The sequence below is a fragment of the Apus apus genome, chromosome 3 (assembly GCF_020740795.1).
Source record: "Apus apus isolate bApuApu2 chromosome 3, bApuApu2.pri.cur, whole genome shotgun sequence".
Classification (NCBI taxonomy): Eukaryota; Metazoa; Chordata; class Aves; order Apodiformes; family Apodidae; genus Apus; species Apus apus.
In genome coordinates, this window is record NC_067284.1 from 76118724 (window position 1) to 76141942 (window position 23219).

The window sequence follows — 23219 nt, forward strand, 5'->3', positions numbered from 1 at the left end:
TTTAATGTCAACTCCACACAAAGCTAACGTATTTTGTTTATCTTTTTTAGAGGTTAGCCTTCTTTTAAAACCATGCAGGTTTACCCAGCAATGTAAGTCAGCTCTGCTGCAAGCATACCCTTAGGAAACTATGAAAATTTGAAGGTGATCTAAATACTGCAGGGATTTTATTTATCAAGTGGATATAAAAGATGATAATGAACATTCAAAATAGGGAGTGGCAGACCCCTCTAGAGAGAAGGAACAGTATGGCACCTTCTGCACACTGCAATTAGTTAGAATCACTTTCTAATTAACTGTTGTAGGGAGGACCACAGAATCATATTAAAAAACCACTAAGACGGTTTCTGTACGGTTGTTAAGGAGTTTGACTGATCAGGGTAACATCATTTTAGATGGTCATGGATTAGTGCAGAAATCTAAATGTGAGAAGGACAATCTAAATGTTATGGGGACATGCAGGTAAAATACTGGATAAACTGAGCTGTTCTGTGTTTGACGAATGCCTTACAGAGCTCAGCAGATGTCCAAAATATGCCATAGAACCTCAACATGAACATTGATTTTGACATTGCATCTTTTATTTGTTTTGTTTAACCTAGATTTCAGTAGCTTCCTCTTCCTACAAATAGCAGCAATATATAGAAGATGCTTTAATACCTATATAAAATGGATACTCAAAAAAGTTCCCTTACTGCCAGGGAATCAAGAGGTTTCTAGAATAATAATATGGTGTCTTCAGTAGTTTTTTAGGAGCAAACAGAGATGATCATACATTTGATTGTGCACTAGATATTTCAGAAACTGATGCCTTTTCACTGTCTTGAATTATTACTTGGCACATCTTGTGCTTTTTTCCTTTGTGTTTTATGGTGTTTTGATTGGTTCGTGATTTTCCTAACATCATGCTCCTGACTCCACTTGCGTACTTAAAACACAGAATCCTAGCTCTTCATGGAAAATTATCTGGGTTTTTTTGGTTGCTGGAGACTTACAATTAGCTCTGAAATTTCATATATCTGTATTTCAGCCATTTTCAGATGCTGCAATATTTTAAATGCATACTTTACAGGAAGCTATTAAATGTAATGAAGTTATCAGTGTGTAGTGGGCTTGAAATAATACATTTGCATCTGTACTACACAAAATTTGTTTTCTAGTAAAAACTGAAAGTGTTCGTTGTGCATCTTCTGTATTTCTAATTTATTTATTTATTTACACTTGTTTTGGCTTTTTTTTTGCTTTTCTGGCATTCAAAAATGTTTGGGATAAGATACTGTGAATTTGGAAGTGTTGTTAAATTGATCCTTGTCATTCAGATAAATTTACTAAGTTATTTTTTCCACTCTCTTTTAAATTGCACTACAACAAATACGGGTTTTTCATCAGAATTGGGAGTTGTCTCCCTTGGGGGACAGTGCTGAAGGGTAGAGTCCAGAAAGGCTGGACATACTTCAAAAAAGAGATCTTAAAGATGCAGGAGCAGGCTGCCAATGTACTGAAAGAAGAGTTGGCCATGAAGAAGACCAGCCTGGCTGAATAGAGAGCTTTAGCTGGAACTCAGGAACAAAAGAAGAATTTATGGCCTTTGGAAGAGGGGGCAGGCCTCTCATCAGAACTACAAAGATGTAGTGAGGCTCTGCAGGGAGAAAATGAGGAGGGCCAAAGCCCAGCTAGAACTCAAGCTAGCTATGGCTATTAAAGACAACAAAAAATGTTTCTATAAATACAGCAACAACAAAAGGAGGGCTAGGGAAAATTTCCATCCTTTATTGGATGCGGGGGGAAACTTGGTGACAAAGGATGAGGTAAAGGCTGAGGTGCTTAATGCCTTCTTTGCCTCAGTCTTTACCAGTAGATCCAGTTGTTCCCTGGTCGCCCAGCACCCTGAGCTGGAGGATAGGAAGAAGGGACAGAATGAAACCTTCTCAATCAAAGAGGTCAGGGACCTGCTGCAACACTTAAACATACACAAGTCTATGGGGACAGATGGGTTGCACCAAAGGGTACTGAAAGAGCTGGCGGATGTGCTTACCAAGCCTCCTTCCATCATTTACCAGAAATCTTGGCAAACTGGGGAGGTCCCAGTGGACTGGAGGGTGGCAAATGTGACTCCCATCTACAGGAAAGGCTGGAAGGAGGATCCGGGAAACTACAGACCCGTCCATCTCACCTTGGTGCCAGGGAAGGTCATGGAGCAAATCGTCTTGAGTGCTATTATGCACCATATACAGAGCAACCAGGTGATGAGGCCTAGTCAGCATGGGTTTATGAAAGGCAGGTCCTGCTTGATGAACCTGATCTCCTTCTACAACAAGATGACTTTCCTGGTGGATAAGGGAAACACTGTGAATGTTGTCTACCTGGACTCTCGTACAGCCTTTGGCGCTGTCTCCCATGGCATTCTTATGAAAAAAACTGGCTGCTCATGGCTTGGATGGGCATGCTGTGCAATTAGAATTGTAATCTTGCAGTTTTCAACAGAACATCCCTTCCTCTAGTCATCATTTTCCCAGGAGTGGTTTTACTAATTTGAAAATTCTTGGAGTTCCCTAACTTGCTCATTTTCCCTGTAATATTCAAATAACTGCATATAAGGTAAATGAAAGAAGGCAAATTTAATATTCAACAGTAAAACCTTTTACTTTCTTTGGCATAGCGGGCTACTGCACACTGGCTTTTTTTATGGCTGCGTAGAGGATAAAAAAGAATGATCCAGAAAAGATCTTTGATTAAATTAGTGGAGCAGGGAAGTACTGTATAATGTCATCACTATTTCCTGGAGGAAAAAACACTGTGCTGTGTTTGGCCTTCCTTTTTACAAGAGGATGGATTCTAAGTAGTTTCTTTTGCTGTTGCGGTATTATAATTTCTTTTTTTGTGGTAGTCTCTTGACTGAGAAATACTTCTGCACTTGCTGTTCCATCTTTGTAGCCGATCTGTTGGCCTCTCCTTCCTTCTTATAGTCCAATACTTGTGTTATGGGATTTTGTAAGGATTAAGAAACATTTCATTTTCTAAATTTCGGGGTGCAGTTTACAATCACAGTCAGACATTGCTGGAAGAACCTACAGGTACATGTTGAGAATAGTCACCTGAGCTTTGAGACTTCAACCCTGGTTTCAAATACCGAGTCCTAACTCCCCACAGTCCAGATCACTGCTTTAAACTATCTCCCACTTATTTCTTTCTCTTTTTTCTCTTTTTTTTTCTTTCTTCTTCATGAAAACAGGAAGAACTTGTTTCAAAATTTTAAAATTGCTGAACGTTATTTTTTTTTTCACATTTGTATCAAAAGACTGCTTTCTTACTACCAAGACAGAAATCCATCTGTTAATTTACCAAGCTATTCCGGTATCAATGCTGTAAAATTTATCTGTAGCACTTAATTCTGATAATTCATATTCTATAAGAGTTAAATTTCCTTTTGTTGCTCATACTTTAATCCTTTTTTTTTCCTTTTCTCCAATTCTGTGCCAGAAATAAAGATAATTGGTAGCTGAACCATCTTCTAATTGTATGTCTGTCATCTTTGTGTTCTACTCCACAGTTCCCACTGAAAATGTTGCAACAATTGCAGACTGTGCCAGTGTGATTGAGGGTGTAAGTCGCAGTCGCAATGCCTTGTTGAATGGAGACACCAAAAACTATGACTGGGATTCTGGGTACACATGCCATCAGCTTGGCAGCGGAGCTATTGTAGTGCAGCTAGCACAGCCCTACATGATTGGATCAATACGGTAAGAGGGTTTCTTTTTCTCTAAATTAAGGGCAACAGTGAAACTTTTGCTGAGCCCAGGGGTTTTTTTTTTAGAATATATTACATTTAGAAGCGATGGTAATTAGGCAACTTGTTTAGTAGTTGGCATTTGGCTTCTTGCTTCAGTAATGGGCATGTTAAAAATTGTGTGAATTATATATCAAGATATTGCAGGGCAATTCCAGAAAAATTATATTTCAGAGTAATAATAGTAGCAATAGTCAACTTGTAAAATTAAAGGTATATATTTAAATATAAATGTAACTGAAGCCTCACTTGTGGTCAGAGTAGGTGCAGTTTCTCATAGCCACCTCATTGTAAAAACAGAAGCATATTTTGGAGAAAGTCATCATCTCAAGTCAACCAGGTTCCTTTTCACTATATAATTCTTACTTTCACTATATAGTTCTTACTTGAACTTGGAGTGTATAATAAGGGTACAGTATCCTGAATATTGCTTTGCGGTGTTGGATTAATTAATGTGTTTAGATCTGGATTAAAGTTCATTGGATATTTCTACAGCAAATGTCTGTATACATATGAAGAACAAACTTTTGCCTAATGTAGAAGCTTTGGAAATATAATGGAGAGCAGGATTGTTCACAATTGAAGCCAAAAATATTCTTGCCAACTTCAGATTCTCTGACTCCAATTGGTTTTTTTGTTTCATAAAATCAAGTGTACAAAACCTTGTATGAATGGCTTCCCGTTCTATGTAAATTTAGGCTGTTAGAGGCTTAATTTGTGCTCTCTATGACAATGAAAAAAAAAGAGAAAGGTTTCTGAAGTTAGAGTACCAGCAAGCAAAGGCTGTGAAACCCCATGTGAGGAACTTGCAGGCAACTGAGACCATGTTGCAATACATGTAGGTAAGTATTGCTAGGAAGAAGCTCAATGCTGTCCATCTCTGCAAACTGATGAGCAAGTGAGACTTGAAAGCTCTTTCATAACAGCCAATTTCTATTTGTGTTTTGGTTTTGGCTTGTGGCGTTGTTATATTGGTTTTAAACTCTGAAGATAAAGTTTAAAAACGGACACTGAGGCAAATCTCTAACCTAACAGAAATACTGTTGTGCCTGTATGCTACCTATAGATGTTACGCATAATGCAGGTCAAGTGGTGTTCTCACTGTGTGCAACGAGTTGAAAATGTGTAGTAGGCAGCTTTCCATACTATGTTTTACACTTTTGAGTTTGGAGTTCTTAAAAAAGAGATAGTTGAAAATGTAATTTCATCATTTTCATGCCACTTCAAAGTTAAGTTTAAATAGCAGCAGAAGCTTTGGCCACATGAAGAAGAGAAGAATATATTAACTAAATGCATAGTTTCTCAATAGTCTCTGTCTTTCTATGTTACCATTTTCTGCTGTATTTCAATTGATTAATCATACCATCTTTTCAACTCAGTGCAAAAAATTTCCTACATTAAATACTATGCTAATGTTGATTCCTGAGCAGAAGATTACATCCTATAGAACTAACAGGCATTTAGTGATGCATGTGGTATTGCATTGTACAGATACAGGATCAGAATCTCATCTATCTTTGTTGACTTTCCTTCATGTATAGTGTAAACAGGATGAAGAGTGTGCCTTAAAAAACAACAATAGTAAACATCCTAATTAAGGTATCTTTTGACAGAGAAGACTACCTCTATTGCCTAGGGACAGAAATGCTAGCACTATATCATATTTTCCTTTACACGTTCTGCCTAGAAGATCTAGTGCTTTGAGTTGCAGCCACATCTGTTGCAGATCATGGATAGCCAAGGGAAAGATGCCTCTTCGAGTGGGGTGGTGAAGTTTCACTTTGTGGCAGCTACAGCTTTGGCAAGCAAGGGTCTGAACATATCCTGCATTGTGCAATGCTAAAGATGGTGAAAATTATCTCTTTAATTAGCACCAGAAAATCTGTGACTGGTACAGAAATCAAATGACGTATAAACATGGATTAGAGCAAAAAGTCTTAATATTTCATATTAATGAAAGCAAGAGATTTTTTTGAACATAATGTCTTCCACAACTGATTGAACTCTATTCATTCCCTGTTTTCCTGCTGTTTGCTTGCTTGAAATCTCCCTTGATCTCTCCCACATACTCAAAAAAATTTTCCAGGAGCATTTTCTTTAGGCTAGCTGTACACCAGGGACGTAGATCGACATGAATTGCTCAGCCCTCAGAAAGTGAGTAATTAGACCTGTGGGTTTGCATTCTAAATGAATAATTAGGAATTAAAATAAATAATTTTTAAGTTCAGAGATATGAATGTGCCATTAATTATGTTTGTGTCAGAGACAGTAAATGTATGAGCCTTTGGAAAAGGGTAGTAGATGCTTTTAGTCGATAGAAATCAGAATAGTGCTGGAGGGAGCCTGCAAGTCAGAACATGTTGCCTTGGCAACTAAATTCTGAGTATGAAGAACTCTTGGTACTCAGGCATGCATAGAGTGCTTTATCTTTCAGGATTGTATCTTGTGTGCATGCTTTCTGCAAAATTCGTCTCATTGTCTTTGAATCTTAAAACCATGCAGGTTGGAAGGAGCTTGAGGAAGACGTCTAGCCAGCATGGTCCGCAAAGCAGGGTCAGCTATGAGGAAAGACCACACTACTCAAGGCTTTATGCAGTCAGTCAGGTCTCAAAAACCTCCAAGGAAGGAGTTTCCACAACTTCTCTGGGTTGCCTATTCTGATGTTTTAATTATCCTCACAGTGTACTTTTTGTTTGGTTGTTTTTTTTGTTTGTTTTTCTCATTGTGCACCTCAGTGAACAGCCTCCCTCAGTCTTTCTGATAACCTGCTCTCAGGGATTGAAAAATGCTATTGGGTATCTCCCTGACCCCAAGCCTTAGGTGGAACAAGCCAATTTCCTCAGTATCTTGCACAGTGCACATGCTTCAACCTCCTGACCATCTTGATGGTCCTCTGCTGGACTTGCTCAGATCTATTAATATTGTATTTGGGCACAAAATGGGATGCGGTATGCCAGGTGTGATCTAGCAAGAGTCAAGTAAAGGACAATATTCTCTTCCCCTTGTTCTGCTGGTTTAGTTCCTGTTGCTGCAGCTTTATATGCTGCTTGCCTTCATTGCTGAGAAGTCACGCAGGCAGCTAATGGCATGTTCTGTTTTATATGACTCCCATGTCCTTTTTAGCCCAGCCAGTCAGGCTTGTAGCTTTTACTACTGCAGTGGATTAGTCTGTGTGAGGTACAGGATTTTGCTTTTGATCTTGTTGAATTTTGTGAGATTCTTTTTGCCTGTGCCATTAGTTTTCCCAGAGGTTGGCAATCAGTCCTCCTGAATGGCAGCCATGCTCTTGAGTGTATTGGTTGCACACCACAGTGTGCTGTCATCTGCAAGCTGGATGAAGCCTCCTCATTGGCCCTTCTTGTCTTGATCGTTGTTAAAGACACTAAAAAGGATAGGTCGCAGAACAGACTCTGGAGTAACTCCTCTTGAATCCAGCTTGTGAGTAGATGATGAACTGTTAACCACTACCTGTTGAACTAAACCTTCTAGCCAATTTTTACCCATTTTGTAGTCTGCCCATCTGAACTGTAACATCCCATCTTGGATTCAGGAGTGCTATGGGACACCGTGTTGAAACCTAGTTACATCAAATACTTCATGAGGTATTTGTATAGAAATTTGGAACTCTTGAATTCAACGTAAAAATTTACTCAGAAATTCTGAAACAGATGTAATGATAGTCTGTACTCAGTATATTCCACCAGAAAAGAACTGGAAAACATTTTATTTTAAAATAGTTGTAATTAAATGTTGTCTTTTAGATTATACAAAATAATGCTATATTTTATTTAAAGAGGTTTATGCTTTTATTAACACTTCTACTTCAAACAGCTTCCGAGATACTTGGAACAGTTAACAGAAAGTGTATTACTTTAGGTAGTTTTTCCACATTGCTTCTTACCTGGACAGAAAATAACCTTGCTATTTTTCTGCTCTGAAAAGGCCCTTATCAATGACAGAAAAACTATTATATTTAACTAGGAACAGAAAGACAGCAATTGATGTATTTAATATGGTAAACATAATTTAACTTTTAAGTGGCTAAAACCTTATTATTGAAAAGACTGCCATGTTACAATAGCTTTCTCTGTAACTCTCCCTGGAATAGAAATACAATACTCCTATGCTATAGTCTTTGGCTGATAACTTCACAGGGTGTTTTACTCCTATAAATTTCCAAAAAAGAAAAAAACCAAAATATTTGTTTGAGTGTGTGTGGTGGAGGGAGACAGATTTCTTCTGTATCATAGTGGTTTTCATGTGAAATAAATAGCAATATTTTGTATCTTTGTAAAAATAAATTAACTACTTATCCTGGTTTAATCTCTTTCAAGAATTTATTACTAATATGAATACATGATAGCCAACTGTTTTGCTTTTCATATTCAGAGTAATTCTTAAATTAACAAACGGTATCAGTTAGCTTTAATGTGTTTTCTGCTTGCTTATACCATCACGATATACATTTCTTATACTTTCTAATTTTTCATACCACTTGTGCCTAGGAAGTTTTTCTTTCTTTGCTGCTCATTTTCTGTGCTTGCCTGACTTGAAAGTGAAATCATAACTCAGAATAAATGATCATATAATCACATAGTAAATATGCAGGAATTTTGTTTCCTTATAGAATCCTAAAGAAAGATTGGTTTCCTGCAGGAAAGCTAAGGAAACATAAATATCTGTAGAAAATGAAAGGGCATGTAGAAAACCAGAGACAAAAATGCAAAGACAATTATACAAAAACACTCTTTTTTATGGTTTGCCTTTTTTTTTTAATTTTTCCACAACTTTCCACAAGTGTAACTACCTCAGGTTTTAATTTCTATTTAGTTTTTATTTTTCTTTTGTTTATCTATTAGCAAGTAAGTAGTTTATGAACACAGTGCTATCAAATATTTATACTGTGCATTGCAACTACTGACTTTATAGTGTTTAGGAAGCAGGTATCATCCTGTCAGGTGCAAACACCTTAAGTATACATAGTTATAATACAGTCTAAACTAAACTGCGACAATTATTTATTTTGATTTTTTTTTTCAAAAAACAAGGACTAAAAAGCAAGCAGAAACAGCAGAGAATGTATAAATGCAGAACAATCAATCACAGGCAATCACATGACATTTAGCACAACGATGTTAAAGTACTGCGGTGTTATTTTGTATAACAAAGCCAATATAATCAGTTTCCCACACTTGTAATATGAATTTTTTAAAAGCTCTTATTTTATAAAAAGAGGCGTTTTGAATATGTGATATAAACAAGAGTACCATATTAAATAATTAACAGGCCTAGACTTTAGATACCCACAGAAGTGTCATATGAGGAATATGTTAAATCTCATGAATGTTTCAGGGAGTGAGCTGGATAGTTTCATTATGCTTTTCCTTCTCAATCCTGAGGGCAAGATTTACTAACAAGAGCTAGTTTACCTTTTTTTTCTAATGCAAAAAGTCCTAGGAACATGAGTAATTTTGCTATAAACAGATGCATTTCCAGTGAGTGTAGTTCTGACTTTTTAAGTAGAATCTTCTTCCTGTCATTTAGAACCCACCTTAGCAAAACATAGCTTCTCTACAAAAGTTTAGCCTGGTAGTTTGCCTGGAATGTATTTCAAAGATTACTGTATCTGGCATAAAAAGTGGCCCTTGTGCTCAGTGTGCACTAGTGAATATTCATGTAATCACCTGCAAATTTTTCACTGCTTATCCTGAAAGGTATTTCATGCAGAATAAATTCCAAATAGATTCTGTTGTCAGTCTCCCTCTCCAGTCTCTCCTAAAAAAAGCTACTGCAGGGAGGTGAAGAAATAACTTTTTATTTTCTTTCACAAGTCCCAAAGAGACAAAAATCTACATTTAGCATTTATGCTAAGTCACTTGAGAGAGATTCTGCCAACTTTAATTCACTAATTTTTTGGTTTGCAGTAATGCCGAGCCATACACTTTTTAATACCTATTTAATTTGGGCTAGGTTGTTTTGGGAGAGAGCAATTATAGACATTTTTAAAAGAAATACATCCTGTTAGCCTTTTGCTCTAAAGCCAGGCAAGTTGTGTTTTAATTACAGTATTTTTAGTTGAATTTACAATTATCACTGTGCCTCTGATATTGAAACTCTTGATCATAGCTTTGAAAAAACAGATCAAGGAAACAGCACTGAGCCCCCATGATGAAAAGAATCCCATTGAAAAGCATAATTATCTCCATTTTAATAGCCCTTTTAAAAGAAAACTAGTTTGTGTATGTTTTTGATTTTTCCTCTTATCATTTAGAAGACTTGGTTTAAATACATATGCTAAATCAATTCAGGATCTGTTCATTATTAGTAGTTACCAAATCTAGGATCTAAATCCATAAATGTCTTTTAATATTTTATTTTTAAAAGAAAAATGTATTTCATTTTCTGAATTTCATTCTCTGCAATATTTGGAGACCTTGAACCTGAATAACAGCAAGATGGGGAGGACCTGATGAAACAGGAGGAGAGGAGTTGTATTTGGGTGGTTTTGTTTTGGGGTGTGTGTGGGGTTTAAGTCTTTGATCATGCTGCAGGCAACCATTTTTATTTTTTAATAAGTTAGCTCTGAAGTTTTTAATTTGCAAATAGACAGTATTAGTATGTGCTAATTGGCTTCTGTTAAAAGCACTTTATTTTAGCTTCTTGAAGTTAATTTGATAGCTTATTTTTGATAATACTAATGAGCTGGGTCCAGTTGAGAGCATCTAGGGAATTTATTGTAAATCTGCTTGTCCAGTAGACCAAATTTTACTTTAAATGCTTGGACTCCAAAATGGGAAATACAGAGCTAAACTAAATCTTCCCTATGAGTAAAGGCTGAGAGAGCTGGGTCTGTTCTGCTTAGAGAAAAGGAGGCTGAGGGGGAATCTTGTCTGTGCTTTTAAATATCTAAAGGGTGGGTGACAGAAGGATGTCAGACTCTTCTCAGTGGTGTCTTGTGACAGAACAAGGGGTAATGGTCACAAACTAGTGCACAGGAGGTTTAACCGAAACAAAAGAAAATAATTCTTTACTGTGAGGGTAACAGAGCACTGGAACAGGCTGCCCTGGGAGGTTGTGGAGGCTCCGCCTCTGGAGACATTAAAAACTTGCTTGGATGCCATCCTGTGCAACCTGCTCTAGGTGAACCTGCTCTGGCAAGGGGGTTGGACTAGATGATCTCCATAGGTCCCTTCCAACCCCTACCATTCTGTGATTCCATATGATTCTGTTGATCTACTTGAGACAGCATCTGTGTATGAGAGTAAGGATTCTGCATTCGACAACTGGCTAGGTCATTTTCCCCCTCTAGCAGTATTGTGTTTTTTAATGTTAAATGTGAGCAATAATTTTTGCAGTTAAATTCCTCCTAGCAGAGGTAGCAGCCTGAAAGCAAGAAAGGCTTTCTGAAATGAGAGAAGGAAATTTATAATATAAAACTTGGGCACTCTTCTGAATGATGATTAAAGAGACAGAGCTTAAAACTCTGTGGCTGGGAACATCTGTAGTGTAGCACAAGTTTCTTTTCTTTCTTTATATATGTCTCGGCTATTTTCGTTGACTGTCAGTGGATCCTTATCTTTTATACTTTGAAAAATATGGATCTCTGAAAGTTCTTCCTTACAGCTGGAGAAAGAACCCGGATGTGTTACCTGGCTTTCACAGTCCTCTCTATGTGTGGCTGTAGTTATTCTCACTTAGAATGGAATCTTTCAGTTGGAGGGGACCTACAATCATAGAATCATAGAATCATAGGGGTTGGAAGGGACCTTGAAAGATCATCTAGTCCAACCCCCCCGCCAGAGCAGGGTCACCTAGAGTGCATCACACAGGAACGCATCCAGGCGGGTTTTGAATGTCTCCAGAGAAGGAGACTCCACAACCTCTCTGGGCAGCCTGTTCCAGTGCTCTGTCACTCTCACAGTAAAAAAATTTTTTCTGATATTCACCTTAAACCTCCTATGCTCCAATTTGTATCCATTACTCCTTGTCCTATCACTGGTCATCACTGAAAAAAGCTTAACTCCATCTTCTTGACACTCACCCTTTACGTATTTGTAAACATTGATGAGGTCACCCCTCAGTCTCCTCCAAACTAAAGAGACCCAGCTCCCTCAGCCTTTCCTCATAAGGGAGATGTTCCACTCCCTTAATCATCTTTGTGGCTCTGCGCTGGACTCTTTCCAGCAGTTCCCTGTCCTTCTTGAACTGAGGGGCCCAGAACTGGACACAATACTCCAGATGCGGCCTCACCAATGCAGAACAGAGAGGGAGGAGAACCTCTCTTGACCTACTAACCACACCCTTTCTAATACACCCCAGGATGCCATTGGCCTTCTTAGCCACAAGGGCACATTGCTGGCTCATGGTCATCCTCCTGTCTACCAGGACCCCCAGATCCCTTTCACCTACACTGCTCTCCAGCAGGTCAGCCCCCAACCTGTACTGGTGCATGACATTTTTCTTCCCCAAATGCAAAACTCTACACTTGCCCTTGTTAAACATCATCAGGTTTTTCCCCGCCCAAGTCTCCAGCCTGTCTAAGTCTCTCTGAATGGCAGCACAGCCTTCTGGTGTGTCAGCCACTCCTCCCAGCTTGGTGTCATCAGCAAACTTGCTGAGGGTACATTCTGTACCCTCATCCAGGTCGTTGATGAAGATGTTGAACAACACCGGTCCCAGTACCGACCCCTGAGGGACTCCACTAGTCACAGGCCTCCAACTAGATTTTGCCCCATTGACTACAACACTCTGACTTCTTCCTTTCAACCAGTTCTTGATCCACCTCACTGCCTGATCATCAAACCCATACTTGATCAACTTATCTACAAGGATGCTGTGGGAGACGGTGTCAAATGCCTTACTGAAATCAAGATAGACCACATCCACCGCTCTACCATCATCTATCCACCTAGTAATTTCTCATAGAAGGCTATGAGGTTAGTCAAACATGACTTACCCTTGGTAAAACCATGTTGACTACTCTTGATGACCCCCATCTCCTTGATATGTCTAGAGATAGTGCCAAGGACAAGTTGTTCCATCACCTTTCCAGGGATGGAGGTGAGGCTGACCAGTCTATAGTTACCCGGGTCCTCCTTCTTGCCCTTCTTGTAGACTGGAGTGACATTTGCTGTTCTCCAGTCCTCAGGCACCTCTCCTGTTACCCATGACTTACCGAAGATGATAGAGAGTGGACTAGCAATGACCTCCGCCAGCTCCCTCAGCACCCTTGGATGCATTTCATCCGGACCCATCGATTTATGGATGTCCAGATTACACATCTGATCCCTAACCCAATCCTCATCTACCTGGGCAAACTCCTCCTTTATCTTGACTTCTACTGGGGCTATATGAAACTGGGGCTCATGGGGAAAGCCTGCAGGAGTAAAGACAGAGGCAAAGAAGGCATTCAGCACCTCTGCCTTTAAATCCTCTGTCACCAGGGCACCCACCTCATTCAGCAGTGGGCCTATATTGCCTTCGGTATTAGTTTTGTTGGCTATGTATTTGAAAAAGCCCTTTCTATTGTCCTTAACCCGACTTGCAAGGTTAAGTTCCAAGGAGGCCTTAGCTTTCCTATTTGCCTCCCTACATTCTCTGACAACAGTCCTATATTCCTCCCAAGTAACCAGCCCCTCCTTCCATGATCTATAGATTTTCCTTTTCCATTTGAGTTTGCCCAGCAGTTCCTTTTTTAACCATGCTGTTCTCCTAGCTCCCTTACTAGATTTTCTACCCATTGGGACACACTGATCCTGTGCTTGCAAGAAGTGGTCCTTGAATGTTGTCCAGCTATCTTGAGCCCCTTTACCTTCTAGCACTCTGTCCCATGGGACTTCCCTTAACAATTGGTTGAGGAGGCCGAAGTTTGCTCTGTGGAAGTCCAGGGTTCTGGTCCTGCTGGGTATTCTGTTCCTCCCACACAGGATCCTGAACTCCACCATCTCCTGGTCACTGCAGCCAAGGCTGCCATTGACCACCACTGCTTCAACAAGGCCCTCCTTGTTGGTGAGCACAAGATCCAGCAGCGTTCCTCTTCTAGTCGGCTTATCCACCATTTGCATTAAGAAGTTGTCATCAGTGCACTGGAGGAACCTCCTAGACCGTGAAAGGCTGGCTATATAAGTGTTCCAGCAGATATCGGGGTAGTTAAAATCTCCCATGAGGACCAAGGACTGTAATTGTGAGGCTGCTTTCAGCTGCCTGTAGAAAGCCTCATCAACTTCCTCATCTTGATCAGGAGGTCTGTAGTAGACCCCCACAACTGTATCACCCATACCACCCTGCCCTTTAATTCTTACCCACAGACTTTCAACTTGCCCCTCATCAGCCCCTGCACAAAACTCAATACATTCTAGCTGCTCTCTCACATAAAGAGCAACTCCACCACCTCGCTTCACCGACCGATCTTTCCTAAAAAGCACATAGCCATCCATGGCCACATTCCAGTCGTGTGAGCTGTCCCACCATGTCTCTGTTATTGCTACCAGATCATAACCCTCTAACTCTTCCTGTTTATTCCCCATGCTGCGTGCATTAGCGTACAGGCATTTCAGGAAGCAAGTAGAGCACACTGGTGGGACCAAATCCTCCTTAGACCACCCCCCTTCAGGCCCTGGTATGTTTCTCTTGGGCTTGTCCCTAACAGACCCAGTTTTCTCCCCTTCCCCCTTCACATCTAGTTTAAAGCTCTCTCAATGAGCCCTGCTAAGTCCTGCCCCAAAAGCCTTTTCCCCCTCTGGGACAGGTGCATCCCACCTGCCACCATCGGGCCAGGTGTCTCATAGAGTAGCCCATGGTCAAAAAAGCCAAAGCCCTGCCTTTGGCACCAGTCTTGTAGCCATTCATTCATCAGTAAACTCTTCCTGTTTATCTCTCCACCCATTCTTACAGGAGGTATGGAGGCAAACACGACTTGTGCTCCAGACCCCCTAACTAGCCGTCCCAGGGCCCTGAAGTCTCTCTTCATTGCCCTTACATTTCTTGTAATAATTTCGTCACTACCAACCTGAAAAATCAGCAATGGGTAGTAATCAGATGGATTTACCATACTAGAGAGTTTCCTTTTAACATCTCTAATGCGAGCCCCAGGGAGGCAGCAGACCTCCCTGTGGGATGGGTCTGCTCGACAGATGGGCCCTTCTGTTCCCCTCAGAAGGGAGTCACCCACCACAATTACCCTCCTTTCCTTCTTAGTTGAAGAAGTCCTAAGTCGTGAAGCTGAGCGACAAGTCCTAGGTGGTTCACTAGACAAATCTGTCACTCCAGCCTCATTTTCCTCTCCCTGAAGTTCCAAGGCCTCACACCTATTCTTCAGAGGCAATTCGGAGGGTGGAGGGAGTTGGGAGGGTTTTTTCTTGCCTCTCCGAGGACGGACCTGCCTCCATTCCTCCATGTCCCTAACGTTCTCTCCTTCTGTCTGAGGACAGGAGGGGAGGGGATCCATCACTTCTTCTAGCACCTCGTCCTTCTGCCCTTGCCTCAGGGTTTGGCTCCACCAATCTATTTCGCTCTCACATTCTCTGATAGTTCTTAGTCTTTCAACCTCCTCTGTCAGTCTAACCACCTGCCTGAGGAGATCACTGATTTGCTCACACCGCACACACGCGGTGCCACTGGCTCCCTCTGGCACCAGTGCCAGGCTCAGGCACTCGCTGCAGCCAGAGACCTGCACAGCTGCGTGCCTGCTCGGAACCTCCGTCTGAGTTCCCACATCCTTTTTCAATACGGTTTTAGGGCGTGTTGTCACCATGCTAGAGAAACTTACCGGTGTTCTCTGCTTCCTGCCTGCCCTCGCTCTCCGCGCGCTCGCGCTCCCCGCCCTCGCGCCACTCCCTGCTCCTGCCGCTCTCCGCCCCGCGCTGCCGCGCGCTCTGAGGAGCTGCCGAGATGGGCGCTGTGAAACCCGCCGCCGTTCTCAGCCACACCCCCGCCACCTCAGCCTTCCTGTTCCTCGCAGGGTTCCCGCTCAGACTCGGGTCTCCTCGCTCTGCTCCGGGAAGCCCGGCCCCTTCTCTAATCCTCAGTAATTAAAGGAGCAGCTCTCACCGCTGCCGGTGCCGCTGCCGCTCTCCGCTCTGCGCTGCCGCGTGCTCTCAGTGATCATCTCACTCATCATTGCGGTTATACCTATTTTGGATAGATATCTGTGCTTTGGTTATTTGACTAGAACAGGTTAATTTGCTTCTGTAACAAATAGTCAGATTTAAGAAGTAATCCTAGTGAGTGTTAGCTAACTATTGACAGGAACCTGAGGATCAAGAGATTGCAGCAGTTTGTAGCAGGCAATATATTGCAGTACAGTATCTATTTTCCATTAGTGTATTGAGCAAGGGTTTAGAGAATAAGACCTTTAACAAAAATAAAACCAGCAGAACATAACTTTCCGGACATAATGTGGATTGTTCTCTTAGAATATTGCAATTCAAACAGTGTCCAGTCATCTCCAATTGAAATACAAAATATTTCTGAATTTTTAATTTTTTTTTAATATCATATTTACCATTGAGTTTATATGAAAACAGTAAGAACAACAGTTATTTTTTTTTAAACTGTATCCTGCTAATGATTGGAATGACACCAAGCAATGATTTTATATAACATGTAGTCAAAACCACATCTATTAATCAAAATATGAACTGCATTTAATTGCTTTTAAAGAAGAAATTGCAGAAGTGTCTGCCTCTGTTCTGGCCAGTCCATTGCCCCTTTAAGTTGTGTAAATACCTTCTTGTAATTTGTGGATGCTTCATTGAGAAAAAGGATGTTCCATATTGTGTCACAAACACGTTGGATGGAATTTTTTGTGTTTTTTTGCTAAAGAAGACATTTTGCACTAACTGCTTTTAACTGCACATAGGCCATGCACTAAGAGAGAGAGGAGAGGAGAGGAGGGAGGGGTAAGGTTCTTGATTTTGCTTTAATTTATATCTTTAGAAATTAAATGAAATTGAGGAATGTTGTTGCAGTTTCAAATATCTCTTATAACAGGAAGATAATCCCCATAGAAAGGCAAGTAGAGAGGATAGATACAACATTTACCAGATGTAGTTTTTGATAATGATATACTTAAGTTAAATAAATCCCTGATGCTTTAGATCTTCCTCTCTGTGAGATAAGTGTGGAAATTGAAGGCTGTTCATGATATAATTTAGTGCCCTTCCTGAAGAGCTGCAAGTTCATTAGAATGTCTGTGGAATGAGTCCTTCAGACCTCTATTTTTTCCTTTTTCGTCTTCTGTTCTTTTAGCAATTTGGTGAATAATTCAGAGCTTTTTTCCACATATTATGATAAAACTAGGATTGGGAATTCCCATTTTCCTACTCACTGCTGCTGCTGTTGTTGCTGTTGTTGTTGCTGTTGCTGTTGTTGTTGCTGTTGCTGTTGTTGTTGTTGTTGCTGTTGCTGTTGTTGTTGCTGTTGCTGTTGTTGTTGCTGTTGTTGTTGCTGTTGCTGTTGTTGTTGCTGTTGCTGTTGTTGTTGCTGTTGCTGCTGTTATTTCTGATATATTTACCAAAAAAAGCAAGTGCAGTTAAGAAAACAGTGCAGTCCTTTTAGTCATAAGAATCTTTTTTCGTTTTCCTCTTAAACTGACTTTTCCAAACTGGTTCAGGTTTAAAGCAGGCAGTGCCACATGCTAAATAAAGTTCATTTATTGACTTCCAAATAAATTAAAAATAATTGGATAAGTGTAATAGAGTAACATTGGTAAGATGGTTATTATAAGCCTATAAGTCTGTTACTGGCCTTAGTATAATAAGAATAGAGACACTCAAGTTTGAGGTGACAGAAACAGTGAAGACCTTGTTGAGTATCGTTCCAAAAGAAACAGCTAAATTTAAAAAGGATAAAGATGATAAAATAAAGGACTGGAAAATGTAAGTGGTTTGGTTTAATGTGTGTTTTATTAATCACCCAATAACTTCTTCACACTTAGGTTGCTACTTTGGGACTGTGATGATCGGAGCTACAGCTACTACATTGAGGTTTCAACGAATCAGCAGCAGTGGACTATGGTGGCCGATCGCACAAAAATTTCCTGCAGGTGAGTTTAATCTTTCCCACTTACTTGCATGAAGTCAGAACTGGAATTTAATATTTATTTGTTTTTTAAAAATCCTTTTGTTCAGTACTTACATAGGTAACTTTCTGACTGTGAAAAGAATGTTCATTACATAACCTGCAGATTACTAACTCTAAACCCTTGTAAATACAAGTTTAGGAGGTAGCAGCTTCTGGTGTGGCTGAGTAGACAAAAAAGAGAGAAAAATGGTTTAATTTTCGTTTGTATACTTCAGTCAGGAGAAGTCAGGCATGTTTACTCTCCATTGGCTTTTTTGTTGTTGTTTGGTCTGCTGATAAAAACCGTATTCCTGGTATGGACGAGTAATTCACAGGTGGTAGCTTTCTTAAACCAATTGATTGTTCTAATTCCAAATAAAGAATGACTAAGATGCTTGTCACTGGGTTGAAAATACAGGCTACAAATTTTTATGTTACATATCCAGAAGCCAGATGTGCTCAGCATTCAGTGAATGTTGATAGGATATGATCTCCTGATTGATCACAGGGAAGCTCAGACTTATAAAAATCTTTCCTACTTTTCCCTGAGTCAGTTTTCCATAAGATATTCCTTCTTTCCTGGGACAAAATCCAAGTCATCAGCTCATGTGGGGACAGGCCCACCTGCCTGTATTTGTGCCAGCCAAAACAAAATTGATTTTACAAATTCAGAGATGTAACTGTCACATCAGACAGGAGAGCTATTCAGTTGTTTCTAGCAACACCACTGATACACGTTTTTCTAAAGTTTATGTTCCATCTCTAAACAAGTAGTGCAATTCAAAGGTGTCACAATGCGGTCTAAATGCTTTGACGAAAGAGACCTTGACATGTCCTTTCACTGTAAAGGACAGAGTATTGATGAGCAGAAAACTTGCATTCTGCCTGCAGGTCTGGAGAAACAGCATAAAGGAGATTTACTTATTCTCAAAGGCACCTCAGCATAATAGATAAAATTCATCTTTTTGTTTGCCCCTAGCAGTGGGAGCACTAAAAGGCTGAAACCACACAAAGAAGAGAGTCTTTTTGCACTTTTTCCTTGTACACTTTGATACAAATAGCATAAAGCAGTCAAAAGGAGCACTTGCTTAAGTATGCACGGTGCAGAAGGAACTGCTGATTGATGGCCTGGTTCTAGTATCTACTCAACATGTTCAAACCACTCTTATTTTTTAAAGCCTTAACCTCAGACAAGACAGCTGCTTTCTTGTGGTATACTTTCAAGATCTTGATTCAAACCATAGGTGCTCTGGAAGTTCTCAAAGTCATGTCTGCAGGAACTATTTTCACGTGGATTAGAGAATTGTATTTTGCCTAACTTCTTACTCTGTCAGACATGCATCCAGCTAGCAAAATCCCAGTCTTTAATCTTGAAATCCACAGACTTACAGTGTCCTAGCTCTGTCTGCAGCCATCTGCTCTAAGCAGATACAAAGGTGTAGTCCTGAAGCTTACAATTACAAAAGCTCAGTGGACTTCAGAACAATTAAATTTAACAAAGATGAGAACATTGTAAAGAAAAAGCACAAATTTTAAAATTGTTAGTTCTCTTTGAAAGTTTTCTATTGTCTGCACTTGCATTTAAATGCTGTATGATATGTAACTGAGATAACATGAAAGGTTTGTGGCCCGCCACATACCCTCCTCCGTTTTCAGCTTATTTCTTTGCATTTGACAGCATTTTTTTCATGTTCAGTTTAAACCTCTTGCCTTTTATAATCAGCATATTGGACTTTTGGGGTTTTTTTTACTGTCACCCTACCACAGAAAAGAAGAAAACCCTTTACATATGTTTAATTTTCTTTTCAAATAGGATTTGCAGAAATGGTGAAATTACTTCAGTTCAATAATTACTTTGACTGTAATGGCAGGTTGATAGCTCTAAATACTATATATTAATATACATATAATATAGAAAAATAAATATATACAAGAATATATGTATGTTTATATATTTTCTATTATATTTTTCTATGTTAACTATGTAAAAATAAATAAATAAAATACTATATAAATGCCAAATGCTACAAATAACATTACCAAAAAATGCCAAATGCTACAAGGTGACCTGTTCAGTGGGTGAGGGAAGGGCTGTGGATGTTGGTTACATAGACCTTAGTAAGGCCTTCAACACAGTTTCCTACAGCATTCTCCTAGAGAAACTGGCTAAATATGGCATAGACTGGTGTACACTTCACTGGGTAAATAACTGGTTGGCTGGCCGAGCCCTCAAAGTTGTGGGAAATGGATTAATCCAGCTGGTGGCTGGTGTTTCCCAGAGCTTGGTGTTGGGGGTGGTATCTCTTTAATATGATCCTGGATTATGGAATCGAGTGCACCCTCAGAAAGTTTCCAGCTGACACTAAGTTTGGCAGGAGTGTTGATCTACCTTGAGGGTAAGAAGACTCTACAGAGGGATCTGGACAGGCTGGATTGATGGGCCAAGGCCAAGTGCTGGGTCATGCACTTGAGCCACAACAACCCCATGCAACACTACAGGCTTGGGGAACAGAGGCTGGAAAGCTGCTCAGAGGGAAAGGACCTGGTGGGGTTGGTTGACAGCCAGCTGAACGTGAGCCAGCAGTTTGCCCAGGAGGCCAAGAAGGCCAATAGCATTCTGGCCTGCATCAGGAATAGTGTGGCCAGCAGGACTAGGGAGGTAGTTGTCCCTCTGTATTTGGCACTGGTGAGGTTGCACCTCAAGTACTGTGTACAGGAAATGGACTCAAGTTCTGCCAGGGAACGTTTTGATTAGATATTAGAAGAAATTTCTGCACTGAAAGGGTAATTAAACACTGGAACAGGCTGCCTAGGGAGGTGGTTGAATCACCATCCCTGGAGGTACTTAAGAGATGTATAGATGGGGTGCTTAGGAACATGGTTTAAGCATTGGACTTGGTAGAGTTAGGTTATAGTTGGACTCGATCTTAAAGGTCTTTTCCTAACAGAATGATTTGTGATTCTGTGAAATCTTAGAACTGGCCTGTGAAGTATAGCAGGTCATAATTGCATAAAGTCAGAACTGGGGCACTTTTACTGAAAAGTACTGACATGTGGTACTATGACCGAAAAAGGCCATACTGTAAAGTGTGCAGAAACAGTTGAATGTAGACCGGAACAGACATTAAGGTTGGAAGGGACCTTAAAGATCATCAAGTTCCAACCCCCCTGCCATGAGCAGGGACCCCTACCACTAGACCAGGTTGCACGAAACCTCGTCCATCCTGGCCTTAAAAACCTCCAGGGATGGGGCATCGACAACCTCCTTGGGCAACCCATTCCAGTTCCTCACCACCCTTATAGTGAAGAATTTCTTCCTAATATCTAACCTAAATCTCCCCTCTCTCAGTTTAAAACCATTACCCCTTGTCCTATCACTTTATTCTCTGATCTCACCATTCAGTTATTCATGCACTGAATGCAGGCCCTCATGCAATGTTGTTGGGTAAGGTTTCAGTATGGTGATAGAGATGTCTTAATGAAGAAGAGAACATTGAACAAGTTATGTAGGAATACGTGAAGAACTGTCTTCTTCATTTTGTTTCTATGCATTTAGGAAAAAAAAAAAAGGCATCTCAAAACAAATTGAAAATACTGCTTTTTGCCATGAAAACAAATAAGTTTCAGTTAATGTAATTTTAAACAGCAAAACAAGAAACAAAGGAGATGAAGAGTTGGATTTAAACCAAAACTAGCAGATGCTGTAGCAAGGCAGAGGTGGTACAGTTTGTCTGGTTTACCATCATAGTGTAATGGTAAAGATACTCTTGCTGATTGCAAGAGATATTTTCCTGCTCCTGTCCCTCCCATTCCCAGGAATACCTGGTATTTTATGCAAAGAGCACAGCTCCAAAGAGAGAAATTTGCCTCTTAATGCCTTTTATTCAAATGATTCAGGCACTCCACAAGGAACAGCAAGAATCATACTCATGCACTGTGTCTGGATTTGGCTCAGCATCAGGTTTAAGCAGACAGTTAGATTTCTGCAATGAGCAATTGGCCCTAACCAGGTAACAGCAACTCTTCCTTCTCCATGTGTTTATGAATGCTGCACCCCTCTCTCACATGGAAGAAATAACACAAATGTTTTGCTAATGTGGTAAAATTTTGCAATTGTTTTTTTGTCTCAGCCAAATCCTAATTTCTTTAATGAATACCTGGACATCCCAGCCTGAAAAGGACTTCTCTTTCATTGGTATAAAAATTTTCATCACTTAGACTTATGTGTCTTTCTTTGAAGAAAATAAGAAGCAGGTATGTCCTTGCATGGGACTGTGATTGCCTGTGTGACAAGTACCTCTTAGAACAACAACCTCTTAAGAATCATTGTACGTGGATTTGTGTGAGGCTGAAATATTAATTCTTTCCAAAAAGTATAATGCAAATTGCATCTGTTTCTTGTATTAATTTTGGAGATGTGAGTGCAGTGTAGATGGCTGATCATGTCTTGAAATCCCCAGTTTACCCTTTCTGGCATTAATTCTGTGTTTCATATACTGCAGTAGACTCCAGAAAAATAACTTTGTTGCTTTCCTGGGAAGAATATGCTGCAGTAGCAAATGAAAGTGGATGTAGTTAAAACTGATGAGCATTTCAAAGGGCCCACATTTGAATGGACAGAACATTTGCAATGAGAAAATTTACTTTGCTAGTAAGATCCAGGGAGGCCTTATAGCAGCCTTCCAGTACCTGAAGGGACCTACAGGAAAGCTGGGGAGGGACTGTTTACAAGGGCATGTAGTGGTAGGATGAGGGGTAACAGTTTTAAACTGAAAGAGGGTAGATTTAGGTTAGACATCGGGATTAAATTCTTTAGTGTGAGGGTGGTGAGACACTGGAACAGGTTGCCCAGGGAAGTTGTGGGTGTTGGCTCCCTGGAAGTGTTCAAGGGCAGGTTGGATGGAGCTTTGAGCAACCTGGTCTAGTGGGAGGTGCTCTTGCCCATGTCAGACGTGTTGGAACTAGACGATCTTTTAAGGTCGCTTCCGACCCTAGCCATTCTGTGATTCTTAGACAATATTCTCTATTCATGTATGCGTTTCAAAGACATGTGGATAAGAGTTGTTTCCTTTGCAGTTTGCTGCCTGACTTTCTGTCTACTGAGTCTTACAGTGGAGTTACAGTCCTTTATGAAAGTCCTTATTGCACTGTCTAACAAGTGTCCTGTGAGGTCTCCAAATCATTTTGCAGAATCTCAGGCATAAGGAGTAGGATGAACCATAAAGGTAGCAGACACAGACCTCAGTAGACACCTTTGATGATCAGTAAGTAGCAAATAAAATTATGAGAAAGAAAATTAAATTGTGTTTAAATCGCATGTATTGGTTTTGGCAGCCTACTGAAGCATGAACTTCCTCTTTAAACTATCAGT

The 23219-nt window shown here is 40.2% G+C and overlaps 1 protein-coding gene across 1 annotated transcript in view; it reads left to right on the plus strand.

Moving 5' to 3' along the window:
- The window catches only part of BTBD9 (BTB domain containing 9), a 126339-nt gene that overhangs the window by 75781 nt on the left and 27339 nt on the right, over positions 1-23219 (plus strand). Inside the window, exons 9-10 of the mRNA XM_051613233.1 lie at positions 3551-3740; positions 17724-17831. Of these exons, the coding sequence (XP_051469193.1) occupies positions 3551-3740; positions 17724-17831 (298 nt within the window). The remainder of the gene's footprint in view (positions 1-3550; positions 3741-17723; positions 17832-23219) is intronic.